Here is an 18,933-nt window from a genome sequence, read left to right on the forward strand (position 1 = left end):
ATGTGGGGAAACACTGTTCAGGGAACATGATTGCAAACTGGACTTGTCTTTTTCATCTCTTGATCTTTACACAGGATGTTCCGAGGATATTTGAAGCTGAGCTTGGGTTTTTCTGGCAGACATTGGAGACAGAGGAATGTTGTTGTTGGACTGCCACTGAAGATGTGTGGTGTGTGCAGGAGCCTGAGGTAGGAGAGCTCATCGCTATCTACAGCTACAATCGGTTCTAAGGTTAAAGCAGAGCTGAAAGAATAAAGACCAGATGTTGGAAATGTTGGCCATATTCACATTGTGTGAGGAATAATATTAAACCTGTATGTCCCACGAACGATATCAGTAACCCAGCACCTGCTTAGGAAAACCAGGAGACAGGTTTACAAATGTTTTCTTTCTTTAATGAACCAGGCCCACCATTGAAACAGTGGCAAAATTATATTGAATTCAAGTTTATTGTCATCTGACTGTATATACAGTGCCAATAAAAGGTATTCACCCCCGCCCCCAGAAGTTTTTGTTTTATTGTTTTACAACATTGAATCACAATGGATTAAAATTGGCCGTTTTGACTCTGATCAACAGAAAAATCTCTTCCGTATCAAAGTGAAAATTAATCTAAATTGATTACAAATATAAAACACAAAATAACTGATTGCATAAGTATTCACTCTCTTTAATACGGCACACCAAATCATCACTGGTGCAGTCAATTGGTTTTAGAAGTCATATAATTAGCTAAGTGGAGATCAGTTTTGGAGACGTGTGTATTCAAGGTGTTTCATAGAACTTAGAAAACCTACAGCACAATACAGGCCCTTCGGCCCACAAAGCTGTGCCGAACATGTCCTTACCTGAGAAATTACCTAGGGTTACCCATAGCCCTCTATTTTTCTGAACTCCCTATACCTATCCAGGAGTCTCTTAAAAGACCCTATTGTATCCACCTCCACCATCGTTGTTGGCAGCCCATTCCATGCACTTACCACTCTCTGTGTAAAAAAAACTTAACCCTGATATCTCCTCTGTACCTTCTTCCAAGCACCTTAAAACTGTGCCCTCTCGTGCTAGCCATTTCAGCCCTCTGACTATCCACACGATCAATGCCCCTCATCATCTTATACATCTAATGATTCAATTGATTGTAGTAAAAATACACCTGTATCTGGAAGGTCCAACTGCAGGTGGGTCAGTATCCTGTCAAAAACTATACCGTGAAATCAAAAGAATACTTCAAGCAACCCTGCAAAAAGGTTATTGAAAAGCAGAAGTCAGGAGATGGATACAAGAAAATTTCCAAGTCTCTGAATATCTCTTTGAGTACTGCTAAGTCAATCATCAAGAAGTTGAAAGAATATGGCACAGCTGTAAATCTGCCTAGAGCAGGTCATTCTCAAAAACTGAGTGACCATGCAAGAAGGAGACTAGTGAAAGAAGCCAGTAAGAGACCTATGACAACTCTGGAGGAGTTACAAGCTTCAGTGGCTGAGATGAGAGAGACTGTGCATACAACAATTATTGCCCGGGTGCTTCACAAGTCACAGCTTTATGGGAAAGTGGCAAAGGAAAAGCCACTGTTGAAAAAACTCACATGAAATCTTGGCTGAAGTTTGCCAGAAGGCATGTGGGAGAGTCCAAAGTCAGCTGGAAGAAGGTTCAATGGTCTGATGAAACCAAAATTGAGCTTTTTGGCCAAGAGACTGTTTTGGCATAAGCCAAATACCACACATTATCAAAAACACACCATACTTACCATGCAGCATGGTGGTGGCTGCATCATGCTGTGGGGATGCTTCACTGCAGCAGGCCCTGGAAGGCTTGTGAAGGTAGAGGGTAAAATGAATGCAGCAAAATACAGGGAGATCCTGATGCAGTCTGCAAGAGAAATAGGTGAAGATTTGTTTTCCAGCAAGACAATGACCCCAAGCATTAAGCCAAAGCTACACACGTATGGCTTAAAAAAAAACAAAGTTAATGTCCTGGAGTGGCCAAGTCAGAGTCCAAATGTCAATCCGATTGAGAATTTATGGCTGGTCTTAAAAAAGGCTGTCCACTCATGATCTCCAGGCAATCTGACAGAGCTGGAGCAGTTTTGTAGAATAGAATGGGGGAAAATTGCAGTGCCCAGATGAGCAAAGTTTATAGTGACCTATCCACAGAGAATCAAAGCTATAATTGCTGCTAACAGGTCTTCTACTAAATACTGACTTGAAAGGGGTGAGTAATTATGCAATCAATTATTTTGTGTTTGATAATTGGAATACGGTTAGACCAATTTGTAGAAATTTGTTTTTACCTTGATACGGAAGATTCTTTTCTGTTGATCAATGCCAGAAAAGCCAAATTAAATTCACTGTGACTCAATGTTGTAAAACAATAAAACATGAAAACTTCCAAGGGGACAAATACTTTTTATAGGCACTATACATATATCCAAGTGAAACAATGTTCCTCGTGACTACAGTGCACCCACAAAACATTTATCACACACAGCATAGAAAACAAAACATTACTATAAATAAGTTAACAAAATATAATTCTAAAATGCATTTAAATGGTAAATAGTAAACAATACAGTAAACAGGTCATTGTCCTAGTGATAACATCTCAGTGGTCGCAGGATATTCGTTAGTCTCAGTTTGAGGGAAGAAGTTGTTACACAGTCTGGCAGTCCTAGTCCTGATGTTTCTGTACCTCCTTCCTGACAGTAGTGGGTCAAATAGATTGTGAGATAGGTGGTGGCGATCTTCAACAATGCTTCAGGTCCTTCATCTGCTATGCTCCTGGTAAATGTCACAAATAGGGCAAGGAGACCCTGATTATCCTCTCAACAGTTCTTACTGTCCTCCCGTCTGATGCCTTCCAGCTTCCGTACCATACAATGGTGCAGCCAGACAGGACAATCTTGATGGTGCTCCTGTAGAAAGTTGTTAGAATTGGGGCGGGGAGCTTTGCACACCCCAATGTCCTCAAAGTGTAGACATTGCTGTGGCTTCTTGACTAATGAGCAGGTATTGTGGGTCCAGGTTAGATCATCCAGGCAGAAGAACCCAATTATGATTTTTTTTCTCTGTGTCTGAAGAATGAGATATTAATTCATTGTGAATCAAAGGAGAGTGAATTGATTTGTGCCAATGTCACTCTTTCAGGTCACCATGGCCCTAGTTTTTGAGAATTTATTCAGTAATCCTGTCGCCCTTCACCACACACTGCAGCTGACCTTTGGCTCTGGTATGGATATCTGTGGCCTTCGCCTACTTTACCCTTCACCACTTCTCCTGGCAGAGAGTGCAGGTAAAACTAATGCAAAGCTAAACATGAACAGTAGCAACCTCTTTGTTAGAACCCAATCTCTGACAAGCAGAGCTTCATGGCAGTTTTCTCAGAGTAGGACAGTTGACATCAGAGGCACGTAAAAAGAGCTAGTTTTCAATCAAGATGGCGATCGATATTTTAAAGGCAGAGCTTCGTGGAAGTTTCTCCGAGTTGACGAGCGACCAATCAGTAGGAGGCAGTGCGTAAAAAGAGCTAACTTTTAATCACGACAGTGTTCAAGATTTTAAAAGCAGAGCTATGAGGTAGTTTCTCTAGTTGAGGAGTGACCAATCAGCAAGAGGGATTCATTAGAAAGGGCCAATAAAAATAGCACAGAAGCTAGTAGAGCAGCCATTCTTTTGAGTGTGCCAGTGTTTAAAGTGGCTTTGACTCATCAGGCTCAGGAGAGATCAGGATTGGGTGAGGTTAAGTATTTCAGAATCAGAATCAAGTTCGTTATCTCCGGCATCTGTGGTGAAATTTGTTAACTTAGCAGCAGCAGTTCAATGCAATACATAATAGAAGAAAAAATAAATAAGTAAATCAATTACATCATATGTATTTTGAATAGACTAAAAATTGTGCAAAAACAGAAATAATATATATTTATAAAGTTAGGTAGTGTTTCTGGGTTCAATGTCCATTTAGGAGTCAGATGGCAGATGAGAAGAAGCTGTTTCTGAATCATTGATATGTGCCTTCAGGCTTCTGTACCTCCTACCTGATGGTAACAGTGAGAAAAGGGCATGCCCTGGGTGCTGGGGATCCTTAATAATGGATGCTGCCTTTTGAGACACCGCTCTTTGAAGATGTCCTGGGTACTTTGTAGACTAGTACCCCTGTGCAGCAGCTCTTTCGGTCCTGTGCAGTAGCCCCTCCATACCAGACAGAAATGCAGCCTGTCAGAGCGCTCTCCACAGTACATCTATAGAAGCCTATGAGTGTTTTTGCTGACATACCAAATATCTTCAAACACCTAATGAAGCATAGTCATCTTGCCTTCTTTATAACTACATTGAGACCAGGTTAGGTCCTCAGAGATTTTGACACACAGGAATTTGAAACTGCTCACTCTCTCCTTCGACTTAGTCTTCCTGAAGTCCATAATCAGTTGTTTCATCTAACTGACATTGAGTGCCAGGTTGTTGCTGCGACACCACTCCACTAGTTGGCATATCACACTACACCCTCTCGTCTCCGTCTGAGATTCTACCAACAATGGTTGTATCATCAGCAAATTTATAGATGATATTTGAGTTATGCCTAGTAACACAGTCATGAGTATAGAGAAAGTAAAGCAGTGGGCTAAGTACACACCCCTGGGGTGCCCCAGTATTGATGGTCAGCGAGGAGCAGGTATTATTACCAATCCGCACAGACTATAGTCTTCCGGTTAGTAAGTCAAAGATCCAATTGCAGAGGGAGATACAGAGGCCCAGGTTTTGTAACTTATCAATCAGGATTGTGTGAATGATGTTAAATGCTGAGCTATAGTCAATGAACAGCATCCTGACATAGGTGTTTGTATTGTCCAGGTGATCTAAGGCTGTGTGAAAAGCTATTGAGATTGCATCTGCCGTTGACCTATTGTGATGATAGGCAAATTGCAGTGGGTTCAGGTCCTTGCTGAGGCAGAAGTTCAGTCTAGTCATGACCAACCTTTCAAAGCATTTCATCACTGCAGATTTCCTGTAGATTTCCTCGGACCTTTAAAGAGAATAGTGTTGAAATTGCAGGGGCCCTGGCAGATATATTTAAAATGTCAGTATCTACGGATGAGGTGCCGGAGGATTGGAGGATAGCTCCTGTTGTTTAAAAGGCTCTAAAAGTAATCCAGGAAATTATAGACTGGTAAGTTTGACATCAGTAGTAGGTAAATTATTGGAAGGAGTACTAAGAGATAGGATCTACAAGTATTTGGATAGACAGGGACTTATTAGGGAGAGTCAACATGGCTTTGTGTATGGTAGGTCATGTTTAACCAATCTATTAGAGTTTTTCGAGGAGGTTACCAGGAAAGTGGATGAAGGGAAGGCAGTGGATGTTGTCTACATGGACTTCAGTAAGGCCTTTGACAAGGTCCCGCATGGGAGGTTAGTTAGGAAGATTCAGTCGCTAGGTATACATGGTGAGGTAGTAAATTGGATTAGACATTGGCTCTTTGGGAGAAGTCAGAGAGTGGTAGTGGAGGATTGCTTCTCTGAGTGGAGACCTGTGACTAGTGGTGTGCCACAGGGGTCAGTGCTGGGTCCATTGTTATTTGTCATCTATATCAATAATCTGGAAGATTATGTGGTAAATTGGATCAGCAAATTTGCTGATGATACAAAGATTGGAGGTGTAGTGGACAGTGAGGAAGGTTTTCAAAGCTTGCAGAGGGATTTAGACCAGCTGGAAAAATGGGCTGACAAATGGCAGATGGAGTTTAATACAGACAAGTGTGAGGTATTGCACTTTGGAAGGACAAACCAAGGTAGAACATACAAGGTAAATGGTAGGACACTGAGGAATGCAGTAGAGCAGAGGGATCTGGGAATACACATACATAATTCCCTAAAAGTGGCATCACAGGTAGATAGGGTAATAAAGAGAGCTTTTGGTACATTGGCCTTTATTAATCAAAGTATTGAGTATAAGAGTTGGAGTGTTATGGTGAGGTTCTATAAGACACTGGGAGGCTGAATTTGGAGTATTGTGAAGAGTTTTGATCACCGAATTACAGGAAGGATATTAATGAGGTTGAAAGAGTGCAGAGAAGGTTTACAAGGATGTTACTGGGACTTGAGAAACTGAATTACAGAGAAAGGGTGAATAGGTTAGGACTTTATTCCCTGGAGTGTAGAAGAATGAGGGGAGATTTGATAAAGATATATAAAATTATGATGGGTATAGATAGAGTGAATACAAGCAGGGTTTTCCTACTGAGGCTAGGGGAGAAAAAAAACCAGAGGACATGGGTTAAGGGCGAAGGGGGAATAGGTGAAAGGGAACATTAAGGGGGGCTTCTTCACACAGAGAGTGGTGGGAGTGTGGAATGAGCTGCCAGATGAAGTGGTAAATGCCGGCTCACTTTTAACGTTTAAGAAAAACTTGGACAGATACATGGATGAGAGGTGTGTGGAAGGATGTAGTCCAGGAGCAGGTCAGTGGGACTAGGCAGAAAAATGGTTCAGCACAGCTAAGAAGGGCTGAAGGGCCTTTTTCTGTGCTGTAATGTTCTACGGTTCTAGGTGAGTTCTATTAGGCAATGACCGTTTAGGCAGCTCACATTTGCTGGTTTTGGTAGTATTTGATAGGTTTCTCTCTTTCTATTCTTATTTGTTCATCCATATCTGTTGGGGCTTAGTAGTGTTACGAGAATAGTTCAAGGGGAAGTATTTTGTACTGTGCCTGGGATGTGGGAAGTCTGGGAGACCTCCAGCCTGCCAATAAACACATCTGCACCAGGTGCACTGAGCTGCAGCTCCTGAGAGAACATATTAAGGAAATGAAGTTGTAGATTAATGATCCTCAACTCATATGGGAGAATGAGGAGGTGATAGACAGGAGCTACAGGAAGGTAGTCACCGCTATGTTAGGAGAAGGAGGGGAAATGCACAGCCTTTGGGGAGTACACCTGTGGCTGTTCCCCTCAATAATAAGTATAGAACTTTAGATACTATTGAGGAGGATGACCTACCAGAGGGAGCCACAATGACCAGGACTCTGGCACAGAGTCTGATGCTTTGGCTCAGAAGAGCAGAGAAGTAAAGAGGGCTGCAGTGTTGATAGGGATCCTTAGAGGAACAGGCGAGGTTCTGTGGGCTCACTAGAGACACACGGATGGTATGTTGCCTCCGTGGTGCTAGAATCAGGAATGTCTCAGATTGGGGCCATAGCATTCTTAAGGGCAAGAGTGTGCAGCCAGAGGTCTTGGTACATATTAGCTCCAATGACATAAGTAGAGAACATTAGGAGGTCTAGAAGACAGATCTTAGCGAGCTAGGTAGAACCTGAGAAACAAGACCTCTAGGGTAGTAATCTCTGGATTGCTATCTATGCCACATGCTATTGAAGGGAGGAATAAGATGATTTGGCAGGTGAATGCATGGCTGACGAACTCGTGCAGGGGGCAGGGGTTCAAATTTATGGATCTTTGGGATCTCTTCTGGCGAAAGTACAGCCTGTACAAAAGGGACAGGTTACACCTGAAACAGAGGGGTCCAATATCCTTGCGGACAGGCAGGCAGGTTGACTAACGTTGTTCGGGAGGGTTTAAACTAATTTGGCAGGAGGATGGGAAGCAATATGATAATGCTGAAGGTGAGGTAGTTGGTTTACAACGTAGGCCATGTGTAGTGAGGAGTGACTGTTGATAAGGCAAAATTGTAGTCAGCAGAATGAGTTGTCATGTAAAAGGCAGACAAAATCGACTATTGTGAATACGTGACTAAAGGCGTTTTATTCAATTGTGCACAGTATATGAAATAAGGTAGGTGATTACAGATTTGCATGTATAATGTTGTAGGCATCTCCGAATCATGGCTGAAAGAAGATTATAGCTGAGAGCTTAATGTGTGGGGATACACATTGTATCAAAAGAACAGACAGTAAGGCAGAGAGGGTGGTGTTGCTCTGTAAAAAATGAAATCAAGTCATTAGAAAGAGGTTGACTTAGGGTTGGAAGATGTTGAATCATTGTGGATAGAGCCAAGGAACTACAAAGGTAAAAAGACCCTGATGGGAGTTATATACAGACCCCAAATAAGGATGTGGTCTGCAAATTACAATGGGAGTTAGAAAATGCAGCCAAAAGGGCAATGTTACAATATGGGGGATTTCAATATGCAAGTAGATTGGGAAAAACAGGTTGGTGTTGGATCCCAAGAGGGGGATTTTCTAGAATGATACGAGATGGCTTTTTAGAGCGGCTCATGGTTGAGTCCACCAGGGGATCAGCAATTCTGGATTGGGTGTTGTGCAATGAACCAGAATTGATTAGAGAGCTTAAGGTAGAAGAACCCTTAGAAGAAAGTGATCATAATATGATCAAATTCACCCTGAAAGTTGAGAAAGAGAAACTAAAATTAGATGTTTAAGTATTACAGTTCAGTAAAGGGAATTACAGAGTCATGAGAGAAGAGTTGGCCAGAATTGATTGGAACAAAACACTGGTAGGGATGACAGCAGAGCAGCAATAGCTGGAATTTCTGGAAGCAATTTGGAAGGCACAGAATCTCAAACAGAAAGAAGCATTCTAAAGAAAAAATGACACTACTGTGGCTAACAAGAGAAGTCAAAGCCAACATAAAAGTCAAAGACAGGACATCTCAGGAGCAAAAATTAGTGGTAAATTAGAGGATTTGGAAGCTTTAAAAAGCCAACAGAAGGCAAATAAAAGAAGTCATTAAGCAGGTAAAGATGGAATATGAAAGTAGGCTTGCCAATAATATTAATGAGGACACCAAAAGTTTCTTCAGATACATAATGTGTAAAAGAGAGGTGAGAGTGGATATCAGACTGCTGGAAAACAATGCTGGAGAGGTAATAATGGGGGACAAGGAAATGGCGGATGAACTGAATGAGTATTTTGCAACTCTTGTCACTGTGGAAGACACTAGCAGTATGGTGGAATTTCCAGGTATAAGGGGACATAAAGTGTGTGAAGTTACCATTACTAGAGAGAAGGTTCTTGGGGAAACTGAAAGGTAGATAAGTCATTGGACCAGATGGTGTGCAACCCAGAGTTCTGAAAGAGGTCGCTGAAGAGATTGTGAAGACATTAGTAATGATCTTTCAAGAATCACTAGATTGTGGAATGGTTCCAGTAGAATGGAAAATTGGAAATGTCGCTCCAGTCTTCAAAAAGGGAGAGAGGCAAAAGAAAGGAAATTATGGAGCAGTTAGTCTGATGTCAATGTTTGGGAAGATATTGGAGTTGATTATTAAGGTTGAAGTCTCAGGGTACTTGGAGGTGCATGATAAAATAGGCCGTAGTCAGTATGGTTTGTTTCCTCAAGGGACAAATTTGCCTGACAAATCTGTTGGAATTCTTTGAAGAAATAACAATCAGGATAGACAAAACAGGATCAGTTAATGTTGTATACTTGGATTTTCAAGGAACACCACTAGTGTTGAGACTGATTCTTTTTATGTTATATGTCAATAACATAACAATTTCCTGAGGAGACTGAAGTCCCTTAACATCTGCCGGATGTTGCTGAGGATGTTCTACGAGGCTGTGGTGACCAGTGCTATCATGTTTGCTGTTGTGTGCTGGGGCAGCAGGCTGAGGGTAGCAGACACCAACAGAATCAACAAACTCATTCATAAGGCCAGTGATGTTGTGGGGGTGGAACTGGACTCTCTGATGGTGGTATCTGAAAAGAGGATGCTGTCCAAGTTGCATGCTATCTTGGACAATGACTCCCATCCACTCCATAATGTACTGGTTAGGCACAGGAGTACATTCAGCCAGAGACTCATTCCACCGAGATGTAACACTGAGCGTCATAGGAAGTCATTCCTGCCTGTGGCCATCAAACTTTACAACTCTTCTGTTGGTGTGTCAGATACCCTGAGCCAATAGGCTGGTCCTGGACTTATTTCCACTTGGCACGATTAACTTATTATTATTTAATTATTTATGGTTTTATATTGCTATATTTCTTCACTATTCTTGGTTGGTGCGGCTGTAACAAAACCCAATTTCCCTCTGGATCAATAAAGTATGTCTGTCTGTCTGTCTGAAATAATTTGGACAGTGGCATTGATGGCTTTGCTGCAAAACTTGCTGATGATATGAAGATAGGTGGAGAGGCAGGTACTGTAGAGGAAGTAGAAGGGCTAAAGGACAGATTAGGAGAATGGGCAAAGAAGTGGCAGGTGGGAAAGTGTTGGGAAGTGTATAGTCATGCATTTTGTTAGAAATGAAAAGGTTGACTTCTAAGTGGAGAGAAAATACAAAAAAAGCTGCATTGCATAGGGATTTGGGAGTCCGTGTGCAGGATTCCCTAAAGGGTAATTTGCAGGTCGAGTCTGTGGTGAGAAAGGCAAATGCAATGTTAGCATTCATTTCCAGAGGACTAGAGTATAAAGAGAAGGATGTAATGTTGAGACTTATAAAGCACTATTGAGACCTCACATGGAGTATTCTGAGCAGGTTTGGGCCTCTTATCTTAGAAAGGATGTGCTGAAATTGGAGAGGGTTCAAAGGAGGTTCACGAAAATGTTTCCAGCATTGAATGATGGATCTGGGCCTGTATTCACTAGAATTTGGAAGAATGAGGGATTACCTCATTGAAACCTACCAAATGGTGAAAAGCCTTGATAGACTGGATGCGGAGAGGATGTTTCCTACAGTGGGAGAATCTAAGATCAGAGGACGTAGGCTCAGTATAGAGGAGCATCATTTTAGAATGAGTGATTGGGGGAATTTCTTTAGCTAGAGAGTGGAAAATCTGTGGAATTCTTTGCCACGGGTAGCTGTGGAGGCCAGGTCTTTATGTACATTTCAGGCAAAGGTTGGATAAATTCTTAATTGGTCAGGGCTCGAAAGGATACAGGGGGTGGGGGGAGGCAGGAGATTGGGGCTGACAGGAAAATTGGATCACCTATGATGAAATGGCAGAGCAGACTCAATGGGCCAAATGGCCTAATTCTGCTCCTATTTCTTTTGGTCTTGGGTCTTATAAGTACTGCTAGTGTATGTATATCATAAGTTCCATTTCCATCTGGTTCATCCTCTTCAGAATTCCTTCAGAATTAGGTTTAATATCACTGCCATATGCTGTGGAATTTGTTGTTTTGCAGTAGCAGCACATTATAGTACTTAATAATAAAATTACAAATTACAATAAGATATATTGTCCTGTCAAAAATCTGATGGTGGATGTTGGATTGGAGGGCATAGAACCATGGAACCATGGAACCATAGAACACTACAGCACAGTACAGGCCCTTCAGCCCTCCATGTTGTGCCGACCCATATAATCCTTAAAAAAAGTACTAAACCCACACTATCCCATAACCCTCTATTTTTCTTTCATCCATGTGCCTGTCCAAGAGGTTCTTAAATATCCCTAATGTTTTAGCCTCCACCACCATCCCTGGCAAGTCATTCCAGGCACTCACAATCCTCTGTGTAAAAAACTTACCCCTGATATCTCCCCTAAACTTCCCTCCCTTAATTTTTTATATATGCCCTCTGGTGTTTGCTATTGGTGCCCTGGGAAACAGGTTCTGACTATCTACCCTATCTATGCCTCTCATAATCTTGTAGACCTCTATAAGTCCCCTCTCTTTCTTTTCTCCAAAGAGAAAAGTCCCAGCTCTGCTAACCTTGCTTCATATGACTTTTTCTCCAAACCAGGCAACATCCTAGTAAATCTCCTCTGCATCCTCTCCATAGCTTCCACATCCTTCCTATAATGAGATGACCAGAATTGAACACAATACTCTGTGCAGTCTCACCAGAGATTTATAGAGTTGCAACATGGCCTCTCTACTCTTGAACTCAATCCCCCGTTAATGAAGCCTAGCATCCCATAGGCCTTCTTAACTACCCTATCCACCTGTGGAATGACTTTGAGGGATGTATGGATTTGAACCCCAAGGTCCCTTTGTTCATCCACACTCTTAAGTAATTGACCATTAATCCTGTACTCAGTCTTCTGGTTTGTCCTTCCAAAATGCATCACCTCACACTTATCTGGATTGAACACCATCTACCATTTTTCTGCCCAACTCTGCAGCCTGTCTATATCCTCTTGTAACCTGCAGCTCCATCCACAACTCCTCCAATCTTCATGTCATCCACAAACTTACTCACCCATCCTTCCGCCTCTACATCCAGGTCATTTATAAAAATCACAACTAGCAGGGGTCCCAGGATAGATCACTGCGGCATTCCACTAGTCACCAACCTCCAGGCAGAAGGTCTTGGTTGGTGCGGCTGTAACAAAACCCAATTTCCCTCTGGATCACAACTACTTTCCTTCCACAACTACCCTCTGCTTTCTTCCTTTAAGCCAATTTTTTATCCAAACAGCCAAGGTTCCACTTATCCCATGCCTCATGACTTCCTGGATGAGTCTCTTGTGAGGGACCTTGTCAAATGCCTTGCTAAAGTCCATGTAGACCACATCCACTGCCCTACCCTCTTTTGTTACCTCTTCAAAAAACTCTATCAGGCTTGTGAGGCACAATCTTCCCTTCACAATAGTGCATGTGCTATAACGAGAGGTTGGACAAACTTGGGTTGTTTTCTCTAGAGCGCCAAATTCTGTGGGGAGTTCTGATAGAGGTTTACAAGTTTATGAAAGACATAGATAGAGTAGACGGTCGATATCTTTTTCCAAGTGTTGAAATGTCTTAATATCAGAGGGCATGCATTTAAAGTGAGAGGGGGTAATTTCAAAGGAGATGTGAGGGGTAAGTTTTTACACAGAGTGATGGGTGCCTGGAATGTGCTGTTTGGATTGGTGGTAGAGACAGAAACATTATAAACTTTAAAGAGATGTTTTGATAGGCACATAATTGTGAGGAAAATAGAAGGATATGGACATTGCAAGGGCAGAAGAGATTAGTTACCCATTTGATGACTAATTTAATTGGCTGAGTATAATATTGTGAGCCTGTTCCTGTGCTGTACTGTTCTATGTTTTAATAATATATTTAACTGGTTTAAATTAAATTGATTTATTATTTCACATGTGAAAAATTTGACTTGCATACTATCCATCCACACATACATATCAGTTCATTACACAGTGCACTGAGGTTATTTAGGGTAAAAATGTAACTGAATGCAGAATAGTGTTACTGTTACAGAGAAAGTGCAGTGCAGATAGATAATAAAGTGCAAGGCCATAACAAAGCAGACTGTAAGGTCAAGGGTCTATTTTATCATACTAGGAAAACATTCAATAGTCTTGTAATAGTGGGATAGAAACTGTCCTTGAGCCCGGTTGGATGTGCTTTCAGGCCCAGTGGGACAGGGGAGAAGAGAGAATGTCTAGGGTGGGTGGGGCCTTTGACATGGAGGGGAGGCTGGTTCCTGTGATGTGCTGAGGTGTGTCCAGAAATCTCTTCAGTTTCCTGCAGTCATGGACAGAACAGTCCAATCACCAGTTAGTTGCACTGTTAACTAGAGCAAAAAATTTGGCAGCCAGTCAGTATACATAAAGACACTGAACAATAATGTCCAGATAATCTATTTCTATTGTGCTGATTGAATGGTAAATATTGCCCTACGGAAATTGGAGGGAATTTTCCTTTATTGTTGAGAAAGAATCATGGAATATTTTAAGAGGGCATTCAGCATCAACATGGCAACAATCATACCAGTGCCAGAGAAGAAAAGGGTAATCTGCCTTAATGACTGTTGTCTAGTAGCACTTGCATCTATGGCGATGAAGTGCTTTGAGAGGTTGACAGACAGACAGACAGACATACTTCATTGATCCCGAGGGAAATTGGGTTTTGTTACAGCCGCACCAAGAATAGTGAAGAAATATAGCAATATAAAACTATAAATAATTAAATAATAATAAGTTAATCATGCCAAGTGGAAATAAGCCCAGGGCCAGCCTATTGGCTCAGGATGTCTGAGGTTGGTTATGGCTAGAACCAACACCTGCCTCAGGAAGGAACTCGATCCACTGCAATTACCCCATCGCTGCAATAGGTCTACAGCGGATGTGATCTCATTCACTCTTCACGTGGCCTTAGAACACCTGGACAATACTAATACATATGTCCGGCTGCTGTTTATTGACTACAGCTCAGCATTTAACACAATTATTCCTACATGTCTGATCAAAAGGCTCAAAAACCTGGGCCTCCGTACTTCCCAATACAACTGGATCCTTGACTTCCTCACCAGAAGACCACTGTCTATGCAGATTGGAAATAACATCTCCCCCTTGCTGATAATCAACACTGCTGCAGCTCAAGAATGTGTGCTTAGCCCACTGCTTAAGTCTATCTATACCCATGACTGTGTGGTCAGGCACAGCTCACAAGCCATCTGTAAATTTGCTGATAGAAGCATAGAAGCATAGAAAGCCTACAGCACAATACAGGCCCTTCAGCCCACAAAGTTGTGCTGAACATGTTCCTATCTTAGAAATTACTAGGGTTACCCATAGCCCTCTATTTTACTAAGCTCCATGTACCTATCCAAAAGTTTCTTAAAAGACTATCGTATCCGCCTCCACCACAGTTGCTGGCAGCCCATTCCACACACTCACCACTGTCTGCGTAAAAAAGCTTACCCCTGACATCTCCTCTGTACCTACTCCCCAGTACCTTAAACCTGTGCCCTCTTGTGGTAGCCATTTCAGCCCCAGGAACAAGCCTCTCACTATCCACACGATGAATGCCTCTCATCATCTTACACACCTCTGTCAGGTCACCTTTCATCCTCCATCGCTCCAAGCAGGAAAGGACAAGTTCACTCAATCTGTTTTCATCAGGCATGCTCCCCAATCCAGGCAACATCTTTGTAAATCTCCTCTGCACCCTTTCTATGGTTTCCACATCCTTCTTGTAGTGAGGCAACCAAAACTGAGCACAGTACTCTTAGTGGGGTCTGACCAGAGTCCTATATTACCCCTCGGCTCCTAAATTCAATTCCATGATTGATGAAGGCCAATTACACCGTATGCCTTCTTAACCACAGGCTACCTGCGCAGCTGCTTTGAGCGTCCTATGGACTCAGACCCCAAGATTCCGCTGATCCTCCACACTGCCAAGAGACTTAACATTAATATTATATTCTGTCTTCAAATGTGACCTACCAAAATGAACCACCTCACACTTATCTGAATTGAACTCCATCTGCTGCCTCTCAACCCAGTTTTGCATCTTATAGATGTCACGCTGTAACCTCTAACAGCTCTCCACACTATCCATGATACCCCCAACCTTTGGGTCACAGCAAACTTACTAACCCATCCCTCCACTTCCTCATCCAGGTCATTTATAAAAATCACAAAGAGTAAGGGTCCCAGAATAGATCCCTGAGGCACACCACTGGTTACCGATGTCCATGCAGAAAATGATCCGTCTACAACCACTCTTTGCCTTCTGTGGGCAAGCCAGTTCTGAATCCACAAAGCAATTTCCCCTTGGATCCCATGCCTCCTTACTTTCTCAATAAGCCTTGATTGGGGTACCTTATCAAATGCCTTGCTGAAATCCATATATACGCTACATCTACTGGTCTTCCTTCATCAATGTGTTTGTCACATCCTCAAAAAATTCAATCAGGCTCGTAAGGCACAACCTGCCCTTGACAAAGTCATGCTGACCATTCCTAATCATATTATATTATGCCTCTCCAAATGAGGGAATGCTACATTGATGACATAACTATTGGCAGAATTTCAGATGTTGACAAGAAGGCGTACAGGAGCGAGATACTGTATATCAGCTAGTTGAGTGGTGTCACAGCAACCACCTTGCATTCGACATCAGTAAGACCAAAGAATTAATTGTGGACTTCAGAAAGGGTAAGACGAGGGAACACCTCATCCTAGAGGGATCCAAAGTGGAAAGGATGAGCAGTTTCAAGTTCTTGTGTGTCAACATCTCTGAGGATCTATCCTGGACACAATATATCGATGCAGTTACAAAGAAGGTGCGACGTTGGCATTAGGAGTTTGAGGAGGTTTGTATGCAACCAAAGACGCATGTAAATTTCTATTGATGTACCATGGAGAGTATTCTAATTGGTTGTATCACCATCTGATATGGGGGGGGGGGGGTGGTGGGAAGCTCTGCCTAGGATTGAAATAAGCTGCAGTAAGTTGTGTAATCAGTCAGCTCCATCATGGGCACTAGCCTCCCAAGCATCCAGAACATCTTCCAGGAATGCATCCTCAGAAAGGCGGCATCCATCATTAAAGACCCCCATCACCCAGGACATGCCCCTTTCTCATTGCTACCATCAGGGAAGAAGTACAGGAATCTGAGGCTCACACTTAGTGTTTCAGGAACAGCTTATTACCTCCACCATCAGATTTCTGAATGGGTATTGAACCTATTAACATTACCTCAATACATTTTCCTCTTTTTGCACTACTTATTTAATTTAACTTAAAAATATATATGCAGTTAATGTGATTCACAATTTTTATTATTATGTATTGCAATGTACTGCTGCCGCATAAGAACACATTTCATGATATTAAACCAGATTGATTCATGGTTTGTCATCCCCTCCAGAGTCTGCAACTTCAACAATGCAGCATTTTGTCATTCATGAACACAGCTATTAGTCTAAATGTAGGTCGCCGGAATGGGAACTGACCGCACAATCCCGTGATGTAAAGGCATCAGTGTCATACTCTGAGCTGGTGCTGAATCTTTTACATTACAGCCTGATAGGAGTTGTGGAATAAACAGTCGACATTTCTGGCCAAGATCCTTCATCTGGACTGGAGAGGAAGGGGAAGAAAGATTCTGGCTTCTTCCCCATTCCTTTCCAGTCCTGATGGAGGAACTTGGCCAGAGATATCAACTGTTAGTTCATTTCCATTGATGTTTTCTAACCTGCTGAGTTATTCCAACATTTTGTGTGTGTTGCTATGGAGTTCCAGAATTTACAAATCTCTTGTGTTTCTGATCTGAATTGTGTTCTCTCTGTTTGTAGGAAAGCTTCCTTCTACTTACAATCCTGATGGTAATACCACTCCCAGGTCTGTGTTGGCACTGGCACTGAGAGGTGTGAATGCTGGTACACTGTGGACAGACATCGTTGGGCCATCTGACCCCCAGCTGGCCATTGTGACAGACCGTCACTCCATCAATGCTCGTTACTGCAAGCATCGTGATGAGCCACTCCTTTACTCTCCCCACCAGGAGAGCCGTATCCAGTGGGAGCTGTGTGTGTGGTTTGGTGGAAGGGTTCCTGAAAATGGGATTGTACAAGTTGGCGTTCAGAATCCAGCCAAGAAGAGCAGCTTGAGTTCCAGGTGTGTATCACATTGATGGTGGCAAGAGGAGATCCTACTGAGGTTCTACCACAGTGTAGCATTCCCTCAAAATCATACATAATCTTGCTACTTTTCATTATGTGCTCAGTTCAGAATCTGAAGCAGGTTTATTATCACTGTCCTTTAGGATGTGAAGTTTGTTGTTTTGGGGTGGCAGTACAGTATAAAAACATAAAATTACCACAAATTACAAAATAGAAAGTACAAAAAAACAAATGAGGTCGTGTTTATGGGCCATTCAGAAATCTGATGGTGGAGGGAAAGAAGTTGTTCCTAAATCATTGAGTGTGGGTCTTCAACTTCCTGTGTTTCCTCCCTGATGGTGATACCAAAAAGAAGGAATGTCCTGGATGAAGAGGGTCTTTAATGATGGATGTCACCTTCTTGCAGTACCTCCTCTTGAAGATGTCCTCAGTGCTGGAGGTTTGTGCCTGGGATGGAGATAGCTGAGTCTGCAACACCTTGCAGCCCTTTATGATCCTGCGCATTGGACGCTCCATATCAGGCTATGACACACATTCAGAATACTCTCCGCTGTATATCCATAGATCTTTGTAAGTCTTCACTAAAGAAATTTGCAAAAGTCTTCTATAGATGTGTGGTGCCTGTAGCAGTCCTGAAGATTTGATCTTTGGAGACAGGTAAGAGTGTAACTAACCGTGCCAGAAGTTATGGTAAGGTGCATTAGGGTTAGCATAGCAATTTGCACAACAGTATTACAGTTTGGGGCATCGGAGATCAGAGTTCAACTCTGATGTCCTCTGTAAGGAAGTTTGTACATTCCTTCCCATGTGTGCGTGGATTTTCTCCTGATGCTTCTGTTTCCTCCCACAGTCCAAAGACATACTGATTAGTGGGATAATTAGTCATTGTAAATTGTCCTGTGATTAGGCTAGGTAAAATAGATGAGTTGCTGGGCAGTGCAGCTCAATGAGCTAGAAGAGCTCATTCCTCACTATATCTCTAAATAGATAGATAGATAGACAGACCGACAGAGAGACAAATAAATTAAGTCATTGGGAATACTTTTATTCTATCAATATGATGATCTATATGATAGAATTGTTAAGGAACAGAATGCCATTCATTTATCACATCCATGCCAGTATCAACCAGAAAATCTTGTCACTTCCACTGTGGCCCTTTCTCTGGTCCCTTAGAAATGTTGCCACTTCTTCTCGAAGGCCATTATGGAACCTGCAATACCTCCACCACAATTCATTCCTAATTTCAACCCTCATTGTTCTATTGGATCTCCATTTATGTTTCACTTCCTTAAAGAAAACCATCTTTGTAACTATACTTCCTCATACTAGAAGCATAATTGTCATAAATATTTTCTATCCCCTTCCTGATGCCTTCATATCCTTTTTATTGTGAGGCAATCAGAAATGAGCACAGTTCTTCATTTGAGACCAGATCAGTACTTTGTAAAAGTTCTGCATGCTTTCATTGCTATTAATATTTATCCTGCTATCAATCAAATCCACAATTTCAATGACGTACACCCATATGTACACCCAAGTTTCCCTACATCTGCTTGTAGGTCATTATTTTATATTATCTGTCCTCTTTTTCCCACAAAATGCATCACCTTGCATTTCTCCTTATTCTACTGTCTACGTAAACAATCACGGGAGAGTAA

General features: G+C 42.1%; 1 protein-coding gene across 3 annotated transcripts in view; it reads left to right on the top strand.

The window, feature by feature from the left end:
* The window catches only part of LOC132398994 (dynein axonemal assembly factor 8), a 181,029-nt gene that overhangs the window by 84,736 nt on the left and 77,360 nt on the right, over positions 1-18,933 (top strand). For all 3 annotated transcript variants that reach the window (XM_059978835.1, XM_059978834.1, XM_059978837.1), the window contains exons 14-16: positions 75-188; positions 3,144-3,288; positions 16,946-17,267. In XM_059978835.1, coding sequence (XP_059834818.1) covers positions 75-188; positions 3,144-3,288; positions 16,946-17,267 — 581 coding nt within the window. The remainder of the gene's footprint in view (positions 1-74; positions 189-3,143; positions 3,289-16,945; positions 17,268-18,933) is intronic.

This window comes from Hypanus sabinus, chromosome 9 (genome assembly GCF_030144855.1).
Source record: "Hypanus sabinus isolate sHypSab1 chromosome 9, sHypSab1.hap1, whole genome shotgun sequence".
Lineage (NCBI taxonomy): Eukaryota > Metazoa > Chordata > Chondrichthyes > Myliobatiformes > Dasyatidae > Hypanus > Hypanus sabinus.